Here is a 21305-nt window from a genome sequence, read left to right as displayed (position 1 = left end):
ATGCTTATGATTTTAATATCAAAATAATAAATATGCTTATCTCAGATGTGCAAACATGGAATACATAAGATTAAAACAAAATTTGATAAACAAGAAATTTGTTGATGTTGCCATCATTTGTCAACAGGGTAAAACATAATTATATGGTTTAAAAGAATATGTGTAAATGTTTTCCGTGAAAGTGAAACGAAAAAATGACATCGGTCATAACTGATAGACTGAATTTACAATTGTGGTAATTGTGATGTTAATTGACATTTGTGTGTTGATAAAACATCGTCCAAATGTGTTTGAACAAACCCATCTGATGTAGTACAGTTTGCAAACATCAAACACTACCGGCCGTCTTACAGTCGGCTAGAGATTTTACCAGCAATTTCAATTGACTATTTGTATGCGTTACCCTCTTTAATGATTAGGTGTGCACTGATGATGACACTCGCTGATGTTTGGCAGAATGGTTGAAAAACGGCTTCAAATGTCTGACAGTGTGATGGCCCAGAGTAAAGACCGAAGGGGTGATTCCTATTGTAGTATCTCTCTTGAATGCCAAGAAAGTTATAAAGCACATGCTAAGGTTTTTTTAAAATTCATTGATAATTTTTTTATGTGCCATCACATTCTGTTCAAATTTTGGAATCAAAAACTTCAAAATTTGAAGTGCTGATTTTAGCAATATTTTGATAAAATTATGATATTGCTATCTAAAAAAGCCAATAGTGTAAATAATTTTTAAATTTGTTTCCATTCTTAAAATTCATTAATATAATTTGCAAATAAATTCCATCAAATAAAATAACTATTGCAGAAAATCAAAATTGTTAATAAAAATTCATAATGCCAGAAAAGAGGGATAATTGCTATCAAAATATCTCCCTTGCAAAGTAAAAAAGTAGTCATGAAAATAATATATGTTGTAGTGGACATCCTAATGTAAAAAAGAAAAGTAAAAAAAAAAAGTTTAAAAAAAATCATTGACAAATAATTCTACACTGCAACGTCCAGTTCCCCCTTAAAATGCAAGAACATTGCATTTTGATATATTTCTTTGAATGGAAAGTTCCTTATAAATTCTTTCTTAAATCAATTTTAATCTTGTATTTAAAAGAGTGCCATTCACTGTTGTACATGTGTATACTATAAATATATGTACATTGGAAATCAAATTTCTAATAGGTCGCATAAGGCACATATAACCTTCCTTCTCAAATCAGACCAAACTCGGCGTTGTCATTTTTTTTATATTATTATTGAATATAGATCTAATAATTTGCAATACCTGCCACAAATAACGACTTTCGTGCAGAAAGAGAAAAATACCCACGAGACTATTCAGAATGGTAACTACTCGTCAATTATTTGAAAATTGGATGCAAATAATTTTGCTTCGAAAAATAACGCTTTGCCCGTTGAGCATTATCTCAGCTATTGAATTTTTACGGACTTTATTTTCCCGCGTTGACTGGCGGTCGCCTGCGTCTCTTCAGTCCAGATCTACAGAAGGCGGTATATCTATTATTCATAATCTTTGTGTAGGCGAGAGCGGCAACATTTCTGTTCACTCTCAGAGATGTCGCTGTCGATCCTAGGCGTTATATAGCATGCGCAGTGACAATCTTCACCAGGCATTCGGAACTTTTCAAACGCGATTCAATTTGTACATTTTCGAAACTGAACTTAAATTTCAGTAAAAGAGAGGGAAACACAGCCAACAGAGCATATCGAAAAAGCAAAAAAAAAAAAAAACTTATCAGGAGGAATATTTTATTATTTTCAAAAAGGTATGGTGAATACATTTTGGAATGATATTGATTAAATGTTTTGTTATATAAAGTGATTTTGGAATGACCTATGAAAGGACAAAAAGAATTTCAGATAGTAAGTATTTTGATGTTGTGCTAATCAGTGTTTGTTACTTTTGGTTCCCATTCATATTCTGGTCGCATGAAATTTTACTGGTATATATTTGGTTCATTATGAATCACATGAACAGAATGTGATAATCTTTCAAGTACAATAAATATCATTTGTTCTATTTCGACCATATTTAAATATACGTTACAGTTATTTACAGTTAATAATTCAATTCGAGATGATTGTCTTTAATACATCTAGTCTTTCGGTGCCGATTGATCTTTTGTTCAACAGTTCATGGATCAATTTAATAATTCTCACGCTGTTAGTATTTACTTTTTGTAGAAAAGGAGTTCAAAGTATGTTGCTTTTATAAATTCCATCGAGAATATCACAATGAAAACAGTGAAATGATATGGGCCTTTCCCCATGAGAGCAAATCGCAAAGACAACCATTAAAACCATTTTCTTTGTACATTTCCATCAAAACTCTATATTCTTTCTAAAAGAGTGGATTGAAAGGCGGCAATGGCCCCAGAGCTCCTCAGGTGGAGCATACAGCCACTAGAAGGGATTAGCGAGAGAAGCTCCCCAACCACCTTTCAGCTTTTCGCGTTTCTGTTGTTACTTTGATAAAGGCTTTACATCTAGAACCATCTCGATTTTCTACAAAGCTGATTTACGTTAAATAGTAGTATCAGGGAAGCCCTGTTATCGGGGATATTGTACATTATAATTAATAAGATGTCTTGGTTAGCTTCTGGATATAGATTCAGACTAAGTTAATAATGACTACGATCGTCGTGATATGGAGAAAAGAGAGGAAAGTGCCATTTTAGAGCTCATGTTGAAGAATGTGGCGTTCGTGAAAACCTCAGAGAAAACATGATTTTATACGACATGCAGAAAATATTATTTTTTTTAATGCAGTTTGGCCTTAAGATATAAATTGTTCGTTGTAATCCACTGAGAGATATCTTTGCAGTTTATAAAAACAAGAAATGAAAATAATCAACGAATAATTTGGTTTCTTTTAATCTTGATACCCTGTACGCTTGGTGGTGCAGAAGTTTAGTACGCAGCTCTCAGAACTCTGACTTATGTCGAGGCATTTGGAGATTCCAGCGTTTATTCTATTGGGAGGACGCATTATCAAATAAGCAAGGACAGATGGATGACGTATGTGATATGTTATTACATTTTGGTTTACTTGATGCTGTCTGTCATTCGTCATTAATTTATAATTACGTGAAATCCCATCATCCATCGTACAAAAAATCTTATGATACAGACGACCAGTGCCATTCCCAGGACTATTAATGGACTTGTTCTGGTATGTGAATAATATTGCTACAACCGGCAACTGATGTGCTCACGTAAAGCATTCACACTGGACAAGATAACAGATCTAAATAAATACAATCAGGAAACCAATACATCCTGTCCGCCGATGTCCGTGAACACACCCGTTTGTTTTAAATCAGGGAGTTGATGATAAAAAAAAATAGCAATTTATTGAAACCTCCCAATGTTGCGACGTAATCTTACTTTTAAATGAAGAATTTGACTTGCAGATGGGGATTCAATTTTCTTTTTTCCGTGCAATCATTATAATTGTCAATGCAACATACCCTCAGTTACGGAAATAATATTGCCCTCAGAGTGATTGAATCACAAAAGTTATTGTTTGAACTGAGAAGTTTTAAACAATATGCATGTAGGACTATGTTCCTATAAAAAAAACTCTGTCCCGAGTTTTTGCTTCCACCACTTTTTGCTTGATATTTCAATAATAGTAAATACCTTTGTGCTCAAACTACGTTCATCCACTAATATGAAAAATGTCCAGATTATCTGCTTCAGGTTTCAATACACATCCCAAAATTGAAAGTCTACGGAGATTTTGCATTGCATCAGTCATTAATAAGCCCGGATGATAACGTTAAAAAATTGCGCGAGGTATCCCGAGTATATCCGAATGGAGAAAAGATGTAAACAGTTCCCATTATACATCTCCGTAAGAAATTTTATGAGTGAAAAGGGATAATTGTTCAATGAAAATATCTTGGATATGTTCCCTTTCATCGATTTCAATTGTATTTCTTTCACAGGTATGTGTATTTTTATTAAAAATCATCAAAAATTGATGGAAGCAATAACTTGGGACAGACAATTTTTTTTATAAATTATTTTTCAAATGAAATGTTTTTACAAGATTTAAAGGGCAGCCTCAATTTAGTCACATTGCATTTATCAATAATTCATATGTTTGAAAGTGTTCAATCTTTAAATGGATTAGCCATTTATATATTGCCCGTAAAAGCAGTGAAAAACCCCAATAGAACTCACGACAACAATGTCTGGCTATAAAACAAGCAAAAGATAAATGTTCACTTTTGTTTTAAAAAGACTGTAGAGAAAATATTAGATAAAAATTGATTTCCATTTTATGATTGGAAGTGTAGTGACAAGGCATGAACATGGACGGGTTTATTCGGTGTCGTGTTTCAGAGACAAGGTTAGGTTATGTCCAGGAGTCTGTAGTAGCATCACTCTGGTAGTCAGTGCGTGAAGGATGATCCAACATTTATTCAATCAGTATCTATTATTCAGTCAAATATTTCATGCATTTTCTTTCCTTCCATCTTACTGCAGATATAATAGGCTTGTCTCCATGATTGCATATTCTCTGTACCATGGTAATTAAGATTCATGCTCACTGTCATTCAGGCAATCGTATTTTCAATTCGTTTTAATCTACTTTGCTCAGTAGTTTCTGGAGCTTTCACCGAATTAATGTTTATTTTTCCCTCGGAAAACATTATTCATCAACACAGTTATGGCAACTTTGGGATGGCGTGTGATAATTGTACTTTTACACCGAATACGACCAGAGAAACTCCACTTATTGTACATGCTATGTTATATAAGCGACTACTCAGTCGGAATTCAAATTATGATGTATTTTTTCTTGATTTGATACTCAGACGTCAGTCAACGTAGTATGAAAAGAAGTCCCTAGGTTAGCTAAGATTTAAAAAATGTGGAATCATTAAATTTCGTGGGGCCAATTTCCGTACATTGTCAACTTCTCATAAACTAGCATTGGTTCATGGGGACGAAATTTCGTGGATTTACTAGGACGAAGAACGGTGTTTTTTAATTTATTGGGGACTCCGAGTCGTTATTATGGTAGATAAGTTCTGTGGTACATTGTATCCTAATATTAACCCCATGAGCAATTAGTGCGATTCACGGAGTAACAAATACAATATTGTCACCATTGAAAATAAGTAATACATGTACAATGGAAGGGGGATAGCATCAATACTATTCGTGGTAGACTGTCAAAAGTCAAAGATGGAACAAACAATTGTCTTGGAATCTGCGATTAGTCACAGAAATTCCATATAGTATAACAGCCCCCGATTTGGCAACAATGTCCACTAATTGATACGTAATGAACTGAATTGCTGTCAGATCTATTATACAATCACTAGGATTTGTTGATTCAATAATGTGCTGGTCGTTTCGAAGCAGACTGTAGAACGATTCTCTTGGGCCATACCAATGTTGATGCCATTTCGGACAAGAAATCTCTAAGCGAGCGATGGCCCGAGTAATTGAATCGGTATCACTATATCGTTCCGTTTCTATTACCATCGATCTGTTTTGCGCATGTGTTAGATATCCGTAATGCTTTAATATATCACATGATATAAGCCCTATGTAGGTGTAATTACACACTCATAAATGACGTCCTAATATTTAATTGTTTTACAATACTAGTTAGCAATCAATACGATCGGTTAAATGAGTGGTTTAAGAAACATCACAGTTTGGGAGGAGCACTGCAGGAAAAACAGCAACAAGGCTCTTGTAGAACTTCTAGGGACTGACAGCATGATTTAATTGATATGAATTGCGTTTGTATTTACAAAATTCAAGATGTATCTGGAAATAAACGCATATTTTCCCCCAGCAGTTTAGAATCGATACACATTACCCAAAACCGACGTTTTTTGTGCAAATAAATTAGAAACATTGTAACGAAGTCTCCCCCTGTCAATACAGTGCGAGATTAGATAAATATTTCATTCCAGTTTCGCTTTTCTCCCTTCATGGATGTTGACATTTTGCGTTAATATTGAGGGACCGTATTCTGAAACGTCTTCTCCGCTGCTTTTTATTTGTTCAACCAAGAAAGCAAATACCAATCCGAAGAAATTTGTTGTATTTTGTATTCAGTTATATAGAGGTTTGGAACCCAATACGCATACTTTTAAGGATGAACCTTTACTTTACAAAATAAACCAATACCGTATTACCAAGTCAACGAGAAAATGAGATTATATTCATTTAAATGACAAAACAATAAAAACAAAATTAAATGAAATATTCAAATTTTTAAAAGAAATCTTTTTTTAAAGTTGTAGTTTTGGTATTTTGACTAACAAGTGATATTTTTATTTTGGCCATTATTTTTAAATTGCACCATTCGAGCGATTTTATGCTGAGTGCGCTTTGATATGAAGCTACGATCTGCGTGTGTCGCCAACTTGTGGAGCATATAACAGCAGTATCAGGTGTTCAATTGTGGTAAATAGTGCAGTAAATATCTGTTAAGTACGGAACATCGGTGAATGTAACCCGATGCGATAAGAGCTGAATTGCTTCGTTTGCCTTTTCATTTCACAGCGATTACTGTAATAGGGTACTAAGTTGTCACCAATATTCAGTGTATCATGTCTTACACATAGTCTCTGAAGCAGCATATGTATTTCACCTGGAATACTTTATGAAAATTATTCCCACGCCTACAAAAAAAACCGTTTGATAGAGCTAGGCCACTCGTTTGAATTTACGTTATCGTGTTATATACGTCATTAAATCAAGCTTATTTTCGGCGTAGATCAGGGACATTTATCAAATAATACTGGTTTACGAAGATTATACAGAATTTCAATCATTTTCATTAATTTTGTGTTCAATATAGCTCGTGGCTAAATCAATGAATTTATAACAATACAAATCAGTTGAAACAGGGAATCAGGCGATTCGCCGCTTATCATTCCTCTATGTTCGACCATATACACCCAGGGCAACAATGCAATAGTCATGAATATGTAATGATGGTTGTATGGATCTCTATCATTTTATAATTGCTGCTAGGCTCCTTTACCAGGGGCCTATCACACCTGAACAATGCCTTCGATTGATCCCATATATTCACAATCCAGCAAAATAAAGTGTAGAAGTTTACAATTTAGCAGGGTGTTCATTAGCATGTTTTTAATATAAAAAATGGAATTAAATAGTGATCTTCCTCTAGAATATTTTTATAAGAAGAAAGTTTGCATTAATTACAGGGATGCTTGAATTCAATTGTACATGTGTCATGTTAATTACTTTAATCTGTGAATTATTATTCTAGGTTTCTTTACATACTTTGAAAGGCAAATTTTTATTAAATTCAAGAATTCTTTTATAGACTTCGCAAACAATTTTGTATTATTGTGACAATATTTACATGGTAGGAAATGTGTCTCCGTCATAACGCTTGCTTGTGACTATAGAATATCGCACTCTAGGAATGAATAGGACTGAATTCTACTGCTTCAAAGTTTATAGAAGTAGGACATTTAATGATTTATAATTCAATGTCAAGTTATCAAGAACAGAAATTAAGACGAATTGTCATCTTAAAGGCAGTAAATTGTACGAAATCATAATTTGGATTAATACTGTTTTCTTGGCGCAAGCCATTATGACGTTAGCAAAAAAAGTGTATATACAACTTTAATTTTTTTTGAAAAGCGGTAAGCATAGCTCAGTGCTTTATTGTCGTTAGACTTCTACTTCCGGTGCATCAAATAACTGCCCCCTATGAGCAGAGGAATCAGTTTCAGGGGTTTACGCATGTTATTGCACGGGCTGTTGTGATTCTAATGTACGGTCTATTGTGAATCTAATGTGGGGGTTTAAATTAAGAAGTATTTTATTCAAGTGTATAGATACATTGAAATGGATTGAACAGCAGGCATAATGCCTATTTATGTTCTCTCCTGTAGTGGGGGGGGGGGGGGGGGGGGGCTTGCATACATCGTTGCAGGAGCAGTGATGACGAAACATAGTTAATTTCCTTTAGAAACAAGCTAGGTTAGCGCTTTTCAGAACTATCAGTACTTTGATTCATTTATTGTACTTTCATGTTAAATACTGAAATCAAAGTGGTTTAGACGCAGTTACCAGTCCGTTCTATTACCCTCAGTGCTGGCATCACACCTTGCAACGGGTAACACAATGAATGCAATCATCGTTATATACTAGTACTTTTATAACCCGCAAGAATCATCAAAGAAAGCATTCTATTGTTTGTATTTACATATTTCTTTTAACTAATCAATAAATTGATTATAAAAATTAAGTAAAATTGACCAAATGACTGTTAATGTACATACATTGTAAGTGCGTAAGCTAAAAGAAACAGCCAAATCGTCTCCTGTGAAACTTTGAGTCTGACACCATCATGATTATTTCGTGCAGGTCGTGATTTTTCTTAGATCGCTGTAGGTTACGACCAATCGATAAACAGGGCATGTCGATTTCAATCCTGTCAGCTGTAGTCTAGACATAGGCGTCGAAACGGGGGGGGGGGGGGGGGGCTAGAGGGGCTTAGCCCCCCCCCCCCTTTTTTTTGGCAAAGTTAGACCTAACCATTAGGAACATAGCATCAGGGAGGGTTCAGCATCCCACTTTTTCTGGCAGGAAACAACATTGTTCAAATTCTTTTATTTATAATTATCATACTGTAATACACAAAATCGTAGGCTATTCAATACATAATTGTGCAATTAGGCGTTCAACTGCGCTACGAACCTCTCGGAAATTAGTGAATTACTCTGCATTATACAACGTATCACAAAGAGGTAATATTCTGTTTTCAACTTATTACGTCACTTCCCCCACAGCTGAAAGCGCAAAGATGTAAATCAGCGATAAACAATGATCGTTTAAGCCCATGTATAAAACATCTATACTACTATATTAAAAAATAGACTTGAATTTTTGGGCTTTAATACCGAGAAATCGGAAGAGTACTGTCTTTTGTTTTATAAATTTTTAAACATCATTGGTACTTGAAGATTACCAATTTGTTTTTATTTTTCCTTAATCAATCTTCGCTAATTAATAATCAACGAAAATTTCTTTAAAAGATCCGGAAATCATCTGGATTTTTTGGATTTTACAATCTTGCGCATGTGCATTACATTCAGGCTAAATCACGGGAGGCTCTTTAGTTTATGTTTCCACAATATCACATTTGCATGGATTATCTCAGAAACGATAATATAAATACGTGTAATTTTCTTTGAAAAATTGATATATATTCTGTTCATCAAAGGAAATACGGGAGATAACTCTGACTCAGTGCATTTAATATGAAAAATCCCGAGAGCTCCGAATGTCAATTTGGAGTGTAAATTTGAAGCGAGTAAACATGGTAAAAAACGTTGGTGAAAAAGTGTTGAATTCTTCATCAATATGAATTAAATTTATAGATAAAAAGTATTTACAGTCTCAAAACGGTTTGTTATGAATAATTTGACTGTTATTTTCAATGTAGCTTCACTAATTTTCTCCAAAATCGTTTCGGAGCGATTCTGCAATTTTTTGCTACATTATGGGTATATGGGAGCCATATCATATGCAATGTCAGCCCGTGCACGCATGGGTCAACGTTTAGTATTCAAGAAAGTTTTCAAGCAAACTTACTTTTCTTTATTGAAAACAGACGACTGAATTCTCGGATTGTCGCCGATAACTGGTACAGTACCAGTATAGCTGGTCACGTGATCAAATCCTGTGAAGCCCGAATGGCTTCTAAGAAGATTTGATCACGTACTAACCAAGTTCATATCCCGGTCAACTTTTTAACATTGCTGTTTATTACTTATATTAATGTTTGAAAAAGACAAATTGTTCAGAATTGTAACCGAGATTTTATGTTCTCCCGACAAGCGATTAGCGCGTGCTATGATCATTGTGACGTCATGAAAAAGTTCAAAAAAACGTTTTTGCTATTCTATAGTGACAGATATTTGCAACTGAAATATTATAGGTTCATATAAGGAAGCATATCTGCAAATGTAAATATTTTAAAATGAAGACATTCGGTACAATAAAATAAATAGTGCTTCAAAAATGATAAATAAGATAAAATAAATAGTGCCTCAAAAACCAATCGTCAACATCCACTTTGCGTCGGTTGACAATGGTTTTCTCGGGGGTGTCAATTTAAAATGTTACCCTCCCAAAAGGCACTGTTCATATAATGCCCAATGAAAAATGCGTAACGAACAAATATTGATGATTGGGCTATCCATTAAATCGTCAACGTTGGAATTGCCGGTGTTGCTTTTGTCGCCAATAACTGGAGCACGCGCCGTCGGTGTAAAAAAGAATTTTGACCCGGGTTGAAATTGACCCAGGGGTATTTTTTCAACGTTGAGTATTGAGACCAAAGGTGTTGAAAATTGACAAGCGTCGAGGAATTTTGATCATGAATCCGGTTCAAATTTCAACACCACATAAGCACAAGTTAACGAATTTATATTAATAACTTGGATTTTTTTTACCCAAATTTACAATTTTATTCATATTTGTTCTTTAGATTTACATGTTTACATATTTTAATGATCGGACGAAAAAATGAAACATTTCAAAGATTATTTTTCGAATTTACATATTGACCCTTCAGATATATATTCATTATCTCATTCATACCGAAATGTTCGCCTATGATTGCTGTTTTGGGTGAAATCTATATTTCAAATATTATGTTTTTAAATAAGAATATTGGTATACGTGGTTACATGATAAACTTTTCAATTCAGTGAAACAGGTTTTTATTTAGATATTTTCTGGATAGGTGTACAAATATAAAGATATAAATAATATATAAAAATTTGCAATAAGTCGTATTGTTTAATTCTGGTTTTACACTAACATGTACCATGTAAATTGAAATTTTGACATTTTTCTTTATAAGTTTTCGTAATAGGTGTAAATACAAATTTTTTGTTCTTGAACACACTGAGTTTGTTAAAACTGTGGATATCTCAATTTATACCAACCCAGTAATAAACCCAACCCAGTCAATAACAAATTTACAACATGACAATACGCTAACAGTATTCTCTTCATGTAAGTTTTTTTTAGGAGAAAAAATAGCAATCAATTTTTTGTTTTTAAATTCATTTCCCCTTACATTTGTAATATTAGTAATTCTGAAATTTTAGATATTTGAGACATGTAATACATGTGGATTTTCATACATACTCTTTTTCAGTGTTTTGTTTTGCTGTTAGGATAAACAGGATGTAACGCAATGTATTTTTTCCTAGGCATAAACCATTCTGCTTAATGGAATGTATAGCAAGTCAGCAACCAAATTTTTGTACAGGATGACAATAACGTAATTTTGCTTCTATCGTTTCTAAATAGTTTTGATCACAAAAACTTAACAGAAGTTTTAATTGATTATTTCAATGAAATGGTAAATTGCATTTTTTAAATATAAAACAAAGCGTATATGAAAATGAAGTAGGGGATCGTGCAGTTGGGTCAGAAGAGGTGTTGGACCTTCCTGTCACACGCACCTATATTATAAATGTAAAAGGGCATGTGTTTTTTATAGTGAGAAAAATATATTACGTCATGTGCATGTGTTTCTAATCTACGTGTAGTTAAAAAATGATAACTTGAAGAGAACAGAGATCAATTGTAATAAATTTTAAAGGACTGCATATATATGCAGAAAGTAAGCTGGTGCTTAAAAAAAGTTTATTTGGCAAGCTTACGAGAAAGTATTGTTAAGTAGAATAAATTGAATAATAACTGTTGACAACTCGTCAGATAAAAATATGACAACTGTTCATTTAATATTTTTCAGGGTATGACTTCTACCTAGTATAACAGTATTAATCATTATTAATAATAATTAATACAGTAGGTATATATTATTTTTATTATGAGAAAAATACAACGTCAGGTGCCCGTGGAATTAAGCTATGTCAATTTGTCTAATAACGGTCAGTATTTGTTGGACACATTTATCAAAGATTATGACAAGTTAACGTCAATTAAGGGACACTCATTATATCCCGATAAAGGGAAAAGTGGAGGTTGATATCAGTTTTTGAAATTTTAAATAGAGGCATTAATTTGTATTCTGTTCTAAAACACTTGAAAACGAATCACCCATTTTCTTTAAGCTACAAAAAAAATGACAGTAAAGACTAATAAATAATCTGTCCTTTGTGACCTTTAATATCAGTCCCAAGAGGAACTGAAAAATCAATTCTATGACCAAAAAATTGCCAGCCGTTTTACAAACACATTACAATATGGTCTGAAGGGAAAAATCTTTTCTGTAATATTTAATATGTACAAGATCTAGAGCAGAAGTCATATAGTTTTTTTCTGATTGTATCAACTTTATAGTATAATTACTTATGATCTATGGTGTGTTTGTGTATGTATGAATGTGAAAAATGTAATTACAAAAAATTGCAAATAAAAAAAAAAATTACTAGCCCGACTCGACCTCCGATTCAGGATCATCTTTTTGGCTTTATTTACGTAGTATAATTAATGGCACTTGTACAGAGTTTTCAGTCTTAATATCAATTGATTGTAATCGGACAAACCCATCTAAAATAAATCAGCAACGTCCGCATATATATCAGACAGAATGAAAGTTTTAAAACTGAAACTTTCAACATTTAAACCGTGTAAAGCATGTTCCAGTTCAGTTTAAAGACAGTTCAAATACATGTAGTTGGAGTCAATTTTCAACAGGGCCAATGTTTAACGTGTCGAGGTCATCAGTGTTTAGAGAAATCTTTTCAAGCTGTTGAAAACTGACCCCGATCGAGTATAGATTTTACGACTTTTGTTCTTAATTTTCAACGTTGAAAAATGAACCCCGGGTCATGGTAGCCACAGTGGTGGTTTATGTTGCGACTTTTTCAACGTTTAACTGTACCATTAATAACGCCAGCGTTTTCCGATGACGTCGACGGCGAGGCAAAGTTAATGGAAGGCCTTCATTAATATTGTGAATTGTACGTGTGAAATAATATGAGAGTGATAGTACAAATGAATCCAAATTATTTTTTATGAAAAACTTGACAAGAGCGCTTTCTTAACTTTGACTCTGCATACAGGCCAGTTTTACATAAAAAACTAAAATTTTAATGGACCATACATAATCGAAAAGTTTGTACTTTTAGAAATCAGCGATCTTCACCTTAGCTTACACGCACTCGACATCATCCACAAATATTTTGAATTATAATGCCTGTTCTTTCCATTAAAAAAAAACCCGATTCTAGCGTGGTCATATTTAGTTGTTATCAATACTATGATGGCGGTTCTTATCAAGACTCGGAAAGGTCAGTATTGGCTGCTGATCTGACATTTAACTATAAAATGTAACTGTTAAACATTTGTTGAATATAACATATCTTATGATGGCATATAGAACATCAAGATTGCAATTGTATTTAAAAACTCAATTCTCTGTTAATAAAAGCAATGCCAAGAGGCAAATACATATCTTGCACTAGATCTAAAAATTTAAACAATACTTAATAAATTATTCCGAGTAACATGAAGCAATCGACAAGGTTCGTACCTATCTTATTCCATTTAATTGGCCCGCATGAAACCAGAGAATAAATTTCATTTAAAATTAGTTTCATACTTTGTAAAATTCATGTTAAAGAACCCCTTACTCCACGTCACTCTCTTTGAACTAGACATTTGCACCAAAAATTGTGCAGGGTTTGTGGAAATATTGAAAACTTTTTTCCTAAGTTCACGTAGTTCTACAATTTACACGTCAAAAACCATTCATGATATTGTATTAAATTTGTAGGACATGAAATGCAGGAAAACAAATCATACTATTAAGCTTAGCTTTTGTTAATACTGCTTAATAGATGTACGCGTATAATGTACCTTTCTCACCATTCATGATATAGTGATTCATTTGTTTCTAATTTTAGAGTTGGTTTATTTTTAGACAACAAAAGATATTGCATCATATTATGGAAGAAACATTTTTTTTTCAATAACATTGTACCTTTTTTTACAGCAAGGCTTATCTTTTTTCAGTTCGTTTAGTCTTACGTTTTCTCAAGTTTGCTGACTGTGTCTTTGGTTGCATTCTTCCCGTCCCCATGGACGGTAGATCATATTCATAAGTGTTTACAAGTGATCATTAACAACAAAGTCCAGAAATGTGTTGTTTAAACAGGTTTTTCATTTTCAAAGTGCGTCAAGTGTCTCGATGATAAAATGGCGAAATACACTTATAATGTACGTTTACAAATTGTTATTGAACAAATACATTGACTGCACGAACTTTCATTTTTTTAAGCTTTGATTTGGTACCAAATGTAACGCATTTTAATTAAGAAAGAACTGCGTAATTTGTAAAAGTGAGTAGCCACTGTGCTGTCTTTGGTAGATCGTACGGTTATGCAGTGAGCATTGTAGGAAAGATATGCACCATTCGCGTTATCGAGTAATGTAAATTTTCTGTATATTACAGGCAAAATATCACCTATGGACATCGTAATAAAGCATTTTACTGTTTTGATGACATTTGTTCATATCTTTATTTTAATCTCCCTTCAACTTCCCATGTAAAGACAGGAATTAATTTTTTGTTTTACATACATTACTTTGCTATATAAAATGACATTGCCTTGCAAGAACTAATATTACCTGTCGATATTGATGAGCATAATAGTATATTATAATCAGAATACGTTGACCGTTTTAGAATTTTAAAATTTTACAATATTTGACCAAAAATGTGTTTATAAAATTTTGAAAAGGTGAAAGGTCTAGCAGAATTCGAACCAACGATTTAATGATCCGTAGCTAACGCTCAAATCCATTACGCTACATTAATATTGTTAGGAAAGAATTTTGGAAATAAACAATTACACTAAAGTATACTTTATTTTATTGTTTATTTCGATAGGAATTACGTCACATGAGCAAAGGGTTAATTAAAATACAGGTAACAATATGCAGTGTATGTACCAAGCTAACTTCCGGTGTGTATTGAGTCGTCGCTAGCGCAGGTTAAGTTGAAAACATGAGTTCTCTGTATCTCTCGGTGGGGTCTTTAATTACAATGTGAAAATGCGTTTCAATGTTACAAGTTTTTATGGAAATTTGAAGTTTGAAATTTTAGAATATTGAAATCAATTTATTTCACGTTTACGTTTCAAAACATTAACTGCAATTATCTGATATGTAAAGGGATGTTTGATTTTATTATTTATTAGAATATGATATCATGTCGATACGTTTTGATTCCATGTTTCGAGTTAAGAAATGATATTGGAATCCTTAAAGAAATATATCAATAAGATCAATATAAAACAACAATCAAACAAATGATGCAGACAAGTTATATATTATATTTGACAAAAAATATATAAGACTGTACAATCATTTTTAAGTAATCATTTTTCTCCCTTTGCAGAATTTATGTTTTAAAAAGTAAAACAGATAAGCCATTTGTATAGATCTACTAATCTATCAATTATTGTATATTACTAAATATTGTATATTAAAGGGAGAACAGGAGTAAATTTGAACTTGGTACGCCTTGTTTTATGCCTCGTTTTGTGGGTTATATATAATTATATGTGTGTGTGGATGGGGAGGGTCTGCGCTTTTATTACCGCTGGGAATCCTTGGAATGTGATTGATTTTTCATTATTGATGATGTAAAGTTTTTACAAAAAAGTCACGGATTGTATCAATTTATCACATTATACACTACAATCAGTCATAATCAAACAGATAACATTCAAAGAGTAATGTTGAGGGTTTTGTAAATCATTCCATTTTTCCACAGCTGGCCCATAACAAAATTTATTGTAAATAATAAAGGACTTTCATTTTCAGTATAACCTTAGTCTGTCAGTGTGAGTAACGTGGATTCCATCTTTTGTCACGCCTTGTAACTTACACTTACAAAACTTCTTTTTTTTTTAACATTTTAATAATGAACTAACGGATTCATTTGTAAGTGTTATGTCAAGCAAGATTTTGTTTACGTGGTCTTAACTAAGGTTTAAAAAATCCAAGGATACAGATTGGTGAGAGCACGCATACAATGAAGGATGTTCTGTCTCTCTTGTAACGATGTCATATAATTAGTTTTTACGGAGATTTACTTTTTTCATTTGTGTTCTATTGATTTCATATAACACATAAGCTTCTTATTATACACTCATAAGAACATATATTAAGGGAATCTCCCTCCGTCTGACTGTCCCTCGCCATCTTACTCTCTCTTTTAAATTTGAACTATCTTCAGTTTTAATGATAAGTATTTATTTAGACAAAAAAAACCCAGCTGTTGATTATTTTGCAGTCCAATTTGCTGGCGCTTGACGTCAAACCATTCATATCCTAAGTTTCATTTTATAATCAAGTTGCTACTAATGAATGGCCAAAAATGACGGCGGATATTCTGTGAAAGTGTCTGTCCCTGTTAGTGTATGGTCACGTACGAGTGATTAATGTGGTGACTGCTGGAATCCTAATAAGAGCCTGCTTATTGATGAGGGATCTCGACATCAACGTCATTTGCGCAGACTCACAATGACGGTTTTATTGCCAGAGGCTAGCTTCCCATCATTCGTTTAGTTCGGGGGGTTAACACTTTGATATAGAACTCTTGCTTTAAATCATATTATCATAAATCTAGAGTATCAAGTAATCTCATAAGACTATGTGTGTTTGTGGTTTCCAGACAATTATAAGTACAGAATATGTTATCTAAAGCCTTTTAAAAGCAACATTGTGTTAGAAAACAGGAAAACTGTATAATGAAGAAGTCCATGAAATTGCACACACAATGAGACAATTGTTAATTTATCAAGTTGATCAAAAATTCAATCGATTAAACGAAATCTAACACTGAAAAGCAATTTTATACCTCTCCACTCACAATTAACATAGTATCTTCTATACAAATATCAAATGAATTATTCCATTTCGGAGAAATTTTTGTGCGATTATAGTTTAAATCTCTTATTTCGTCAAATCCATGCATCGCACTTATTGATCGCACTCTGCTAGTACAGACTGAGTGCGGAAACTAGGTATTCATTTATAGTGCTACACTTTCTGAATATGTGATTTTAAGCAAAAATATTTTTTTTTTTATTAAATAAGCAAAATTCTAGTATTACATGAATACACATTTGGTTCTGAGTTTATATAAGTAGACTTTGTAATGGAACACAGTAAATTTTGAGATTATTGTTATAATGACAAAAATAAAAGCATCTAAATTAAAAATTTATAAATGAAATGATTCACCGACGCGTTTTTATCATAGGTTAGTCAGTACATTTGTGGTTCTCTCTCTCTCTCTCTCTCTCTCTCTCTCTCTCTCTCTCTCTGCATTGTTTTGTATTGTTTATAAAGTTTATCAATAACTACTTTAAAAGCATTGTTATTTTGACAGAAAATCGATATTCTAATCCGCAAAAGTTCTGTACAATGCTAGTAAGTAATATCCCTATTGGGGGCTCTCTTTAATTCATCATTCTGTTCTTCAGTTCAATTTTTATGATATTGAAAAAACTGCTTCAAGAATTTATGGCGAGACTAGAAAAAGATTGCAAAAAGTGAAATGTACTGTACTTGTTATCATTTATTTACAGCACTTATAGATCTAATAACTATTTTAACTTGTTTTTCATATATAAGAACCATTTTAACAAGACCTTGGACTTTCGGTAGGATGTAACAATCTTTTTCTTGCGTCAAAACAAGTTAAAATGACGAACAGTGAAATATACACAGATTGCGTAGTCTAAGCCCAAATGCCAGACAAATCTTGTTGATTTCAAAGAGCTATGGCTGAGTGGCTAGAAATGAAATACACAGGCCTACGTCGTAATGCATTTTGACACAATTACCCAAAAGTCCAAGCTCCTGTTAAAATGGTTCTACGTTGATCCTTTTTTTTTTATTCAATGATCCATTTTTCTGTTTAGAATATTTGTAAGATGAAGTCGTGATGTGTCTTTTTTCTCTCTTATCAGTATCGATGTTGATATGTATGGACACACATCAGCTGATTTGTGTGTGACCCGCACCTTCAGTACATGTAGTAATGTGTTGTTCAGGGCTTTGCTACGTGTGTGAAGGGGTGGGACAACATGCACGATCCCCTTTACACGTTTTCTTTAGAGCTGTAGAGTAGCGCTCTGTTTTTGTCACTTATCACCAATACAGCTTTGAGTATTTAATGTTTGCACTTTCTATTCATGTGGTATTCGATATGTTTTATTGATGAGCATTCAATGCCACATACCGATTCCAGGAATACGCAGGTCTTTTTTTCATGTAAAATATTTATAAAAATGGTAAAATATTAGCATTTGAAACGCAATGGAAATCGACATTTTTTCCTTGGTTTAAGACAAGCAGGACGTGCAAAGGACGGGACTATAGAATTGTGATTATGTTTCAGATGAAAACAGGCTGGCGACAAGAGCTCCCTTGTATCCTGGTGTGTTTAGTGTGTGCTTCTGTGACCTATGGCATGAGTGTGGATTTCTCCAGACTTAGGAAACCTTACCTTTTATCCAAAAGAGTAGATTCCTGTAAGTGTCTGTATGGTTTTAACGCATGGTTAATTTAACAAAACTTAAACATGAAGATATCATTTTAAACGAAATTTACTTTTTTCTCTCTTCTCTTCTCCTGAAAATTACTACGTGTAATCAGAGCTATTTTCATCTTATCAAAAAAAAAAATGTTCAGTAAAACATTTTTTTCAATTTTGCATCTTGTAAATTTTACTAAAAAACCCAAACATTAATAATACTTTTATTTGTGCGATAGAAAGCAGTGAGGATCAATTTGCTTCTGTTTCATTTTTTTTAAATGATCAGTTTTGAATTACATGGTATTGAGGAAGTAGTCAAATGGTCAAAATTTCTTTCACAATTTTAGTCTACATTTGAAAATTTAATCCAAAAATAATTACAAAAACATGTTTTTAAACAATCAAAGAAAGTTCAAGTAATCATCACAAATCCCTGAATTAATATAAAACAATATCTTGTACACAAATGTGATTGTAGTGGGATACTATTGTAAAATCAAATCCGTAAACAACGGTAATGACCATATAAAATGTAGTTTTGAAACTTTAAAACTGTCTTCAGAGTACTGGAAACATTGATAAAGAGTTATAAAAATCTATAAATGACAATTTCTATCCAGATTTTCTTTAATTTAATTATAACCCTAACATTTTATTCAGAAGTAAATAAAAGAAAAATGTGGAATGCTAATAAATCTGCATTTTTTCTTGCTTTTCCAGCAAACCCGTGTCCTCCCGAAACCCCGTTCCTGTGTCGGTCCCCCCAGAAATCTTGCATAGCTCTAGGAAATATATGTGATCGTCATCCGGATTGTCCGGACGGGTTCGATGAGGATCCTCAGATGTGTAACGCCAGTAAGAGCTTGTTTTGTCTGTTTTTATTTGATATGTACACTTTAACTAATGAAAATAGATGGTTCTTTCCTGGACAACCTAAAATAAACAGAGGCTTTGCATTTGTCTTCATTACGTATAATGAGAAATGCGTCTCACTTCATCTATTCTTGTCACTGATTCTCTTAGGCCATAAGTTAATTTGTATTTATGTATTGCCAAACCCACTGGATTCTTTTAACATGCAGAAAAAAATTAAAAGTGGTTTTTTTTTTCTTATAAAAGGAAATAGGCCATCTGTAGAAGAACTTGAAGATTTTTTGCTGCGGAATCAAAATTGGATCCTACCTAAGCTGTTTAATGGAGCATCGGCCGAGATCGTTGCGCATGCCTTAGTCGGTATGTACAGCAAAACCACTGAAACCGATATAAAAGGTTAACTTGACCTATTTTACATACATACATTTTATTTACTAATTTCATTTCAATGTGATTTCTCGTATACATTGCAGTATCTCCAAACATTGAGGAATTGGGTCAAATCGTTGGTTTAGGAAATAAAGAAGCAAACCTCCGGAGCGCTTTGCTCGCTGTAACGGAAGGAGACGAGCGGCCATTACTAAAACTAGGAATGCCTGAGGAGGAGTGGTACGACGTACAAGACTACCTTAACAGGGTCATAGAGGGCGGCCTCCAAGTGTCATAGACCGCAGGAGCCTGCTAAATTATTGAACTGACATCAGACTTTCCTCATTCTATTGCAACATGTTAGGAATCAAAAATTCAATGATCTTTTGTCTACTTATTTGGCTTTGGATTAATACGTGATTCTAAAGTGATTGAAATGAAATATTATTAATATTTGTATCTATTCCATAATTTCATAAACCGTGAATGAAATTTCGAGTAAAAAAGAAATATACATGTATAATATTATATATTTTATCTAATGATTTTTAAGTAATGTATAATGAAACTATCTTTATGCTAGTATGCTTACATGGTTCTTTCCCGGTTTTGTTTGACCGTTCGAAGTCATCTTTATTTTAAGCATATCATCATTAATTTTCTATGTAAAATTAGAACCGGAAACTTGTTTCGGAGCTAAAATAGCAAATAAGGCCAGGCATTCTTCGACAATAATCTAATAACTTTACAATGTAACTTCATTTGGCCCCGGCAGATGAGGAGTGTGTCTTCCTCTGCTTGTGATAATAAGAACGAAGCGTGGATTGTTGTCATGCGACTCGATGTCCTATCGACCACAGCAGGTTGAGGTGATGAAACAATCGCTTTTGTCAAATATTATCTATACACTGACATATCATTTTAGTTAATGATATATTCTTAATGATCAGCAAAATTCTTCTAAAACACCAAAAAAAAATTGAAATTGCGATTTTTTCTTTTTTGATTACGGAGTATACTTTGCGCTTACAAATTAGTCGAATTTTTAAATCAATATTGTTGTGGGGCAGTTTATTGATATAAAAGTAACTTATACATGTACTGATGATCACAGGAATCTTTAAATTTTGACAGAATTATATGCAGTGATTTTGACATGTTACTGTAGATTTCACAGTAGAATGTGTCTGAACTCTACTGTATTATCAGTCTGGACAAATTATGTACCCAGAATAGAGTTCGACATATGTTGCCCTGAGTGCAATTCTCCCCAAAGTATGTTTGGTCTGTTGTGTTTATTAACAGAAAGCAATGATTTTTTGATTAATCACTTTTTATTCCGAATATCTGATTAATTTTTGTAGCGTAGTCTCAGGTAATACGAGATTTCTTCATGTTCATGAAATAAACTATTATTTTGTTTTCTTTTGTTATTTGGTTTATTGCATAAAATTCTTTCAGAAGGTGTAGAAACATCCATTTCCAA

The 21305-nt window shown here is 33.0% G+C and overlaps 1 protein-coding gene across 3 annotated transcripts; it reads left to right on the top strand.

Moving 5' to 3' along the window:
* The first annotated feature begins 1522 nt into the window (after positions 1–1522).
* On the top strand, positions 1523–21241 carry LOC128178579 (neuropeptide prohormone-4-like). 3 transcript variants are annotated; one of them, XM_052845823.1, is made up of 5 exons: positions 1523–1878; positions 18440–18572; positions 19298–19432; positions 19697–19810; positions 19924–21241. In XM_052845823.1, exons 1-5 carry the CDS (start codon positions 1852–1854, stop codon positions 20115–20117), a joined length of 603 nt encoding a protein of 200 aa, XP_052701783.1. In that variant the 5' UTR covers positions 1523–1851; the 3' UTR covers positions 20118–21241. The 3 variants fall into 3 exon arrangements, with proteins under 3 accessions (XP_052701783.1, XP_052701785.1, XP_052701782.1); XM_052845825.1 differs by having other exon boundaries at positions 1524–1781; XM_052845822.1 differs by lacking the exon at positions 1523–1878 and adding an exon at positions 18163–18299.
* The last annotated feature ends 64 nt before the right edge of the window (positions 21242–21305 follow it).

Source organism: Crassostrea angulata, chromosome 3 (assembly GCF_025612915.1).
Source record: "Crassostrea angulata isolate pt1a10 chromosome 3, ASM2561291v2, whole genome shotgun sequence".
NCBI classification, from domain to species: Eukaryota; Metazoa; Mollusca; class Bivalvia; order Ostreida; family Ostreidae; genus Magallana; species Magallana angulata.
Note: the sequence above shows the minus strand (reverse complement) of the source record. Positions and strands in the feature narration are given on the sequence as shown.

Coding starts and splice junctions, on each gene's coding strand:
- LOC128178579 (XM_052845822.1), top strand. CDS start 18,234: ATGTGGTATTCGATATGTTTTATTGATGAGCATTCAATGCCACATACC. Junction 18,573..19,297: donor ATCCAAAAGAGTAGATTCCT/GTAAGTGTCTGT, acceptor TTGCTTTTCCAG/CAAACCCGTGTCCTCCCGAA. Junction 19,811..19,923: donor CGTTGCGCATGCCTTAGTCG/GTATGTACAGCA, acceptor TATACATTGCAG/TATCTCCAAACATTGAGGAA.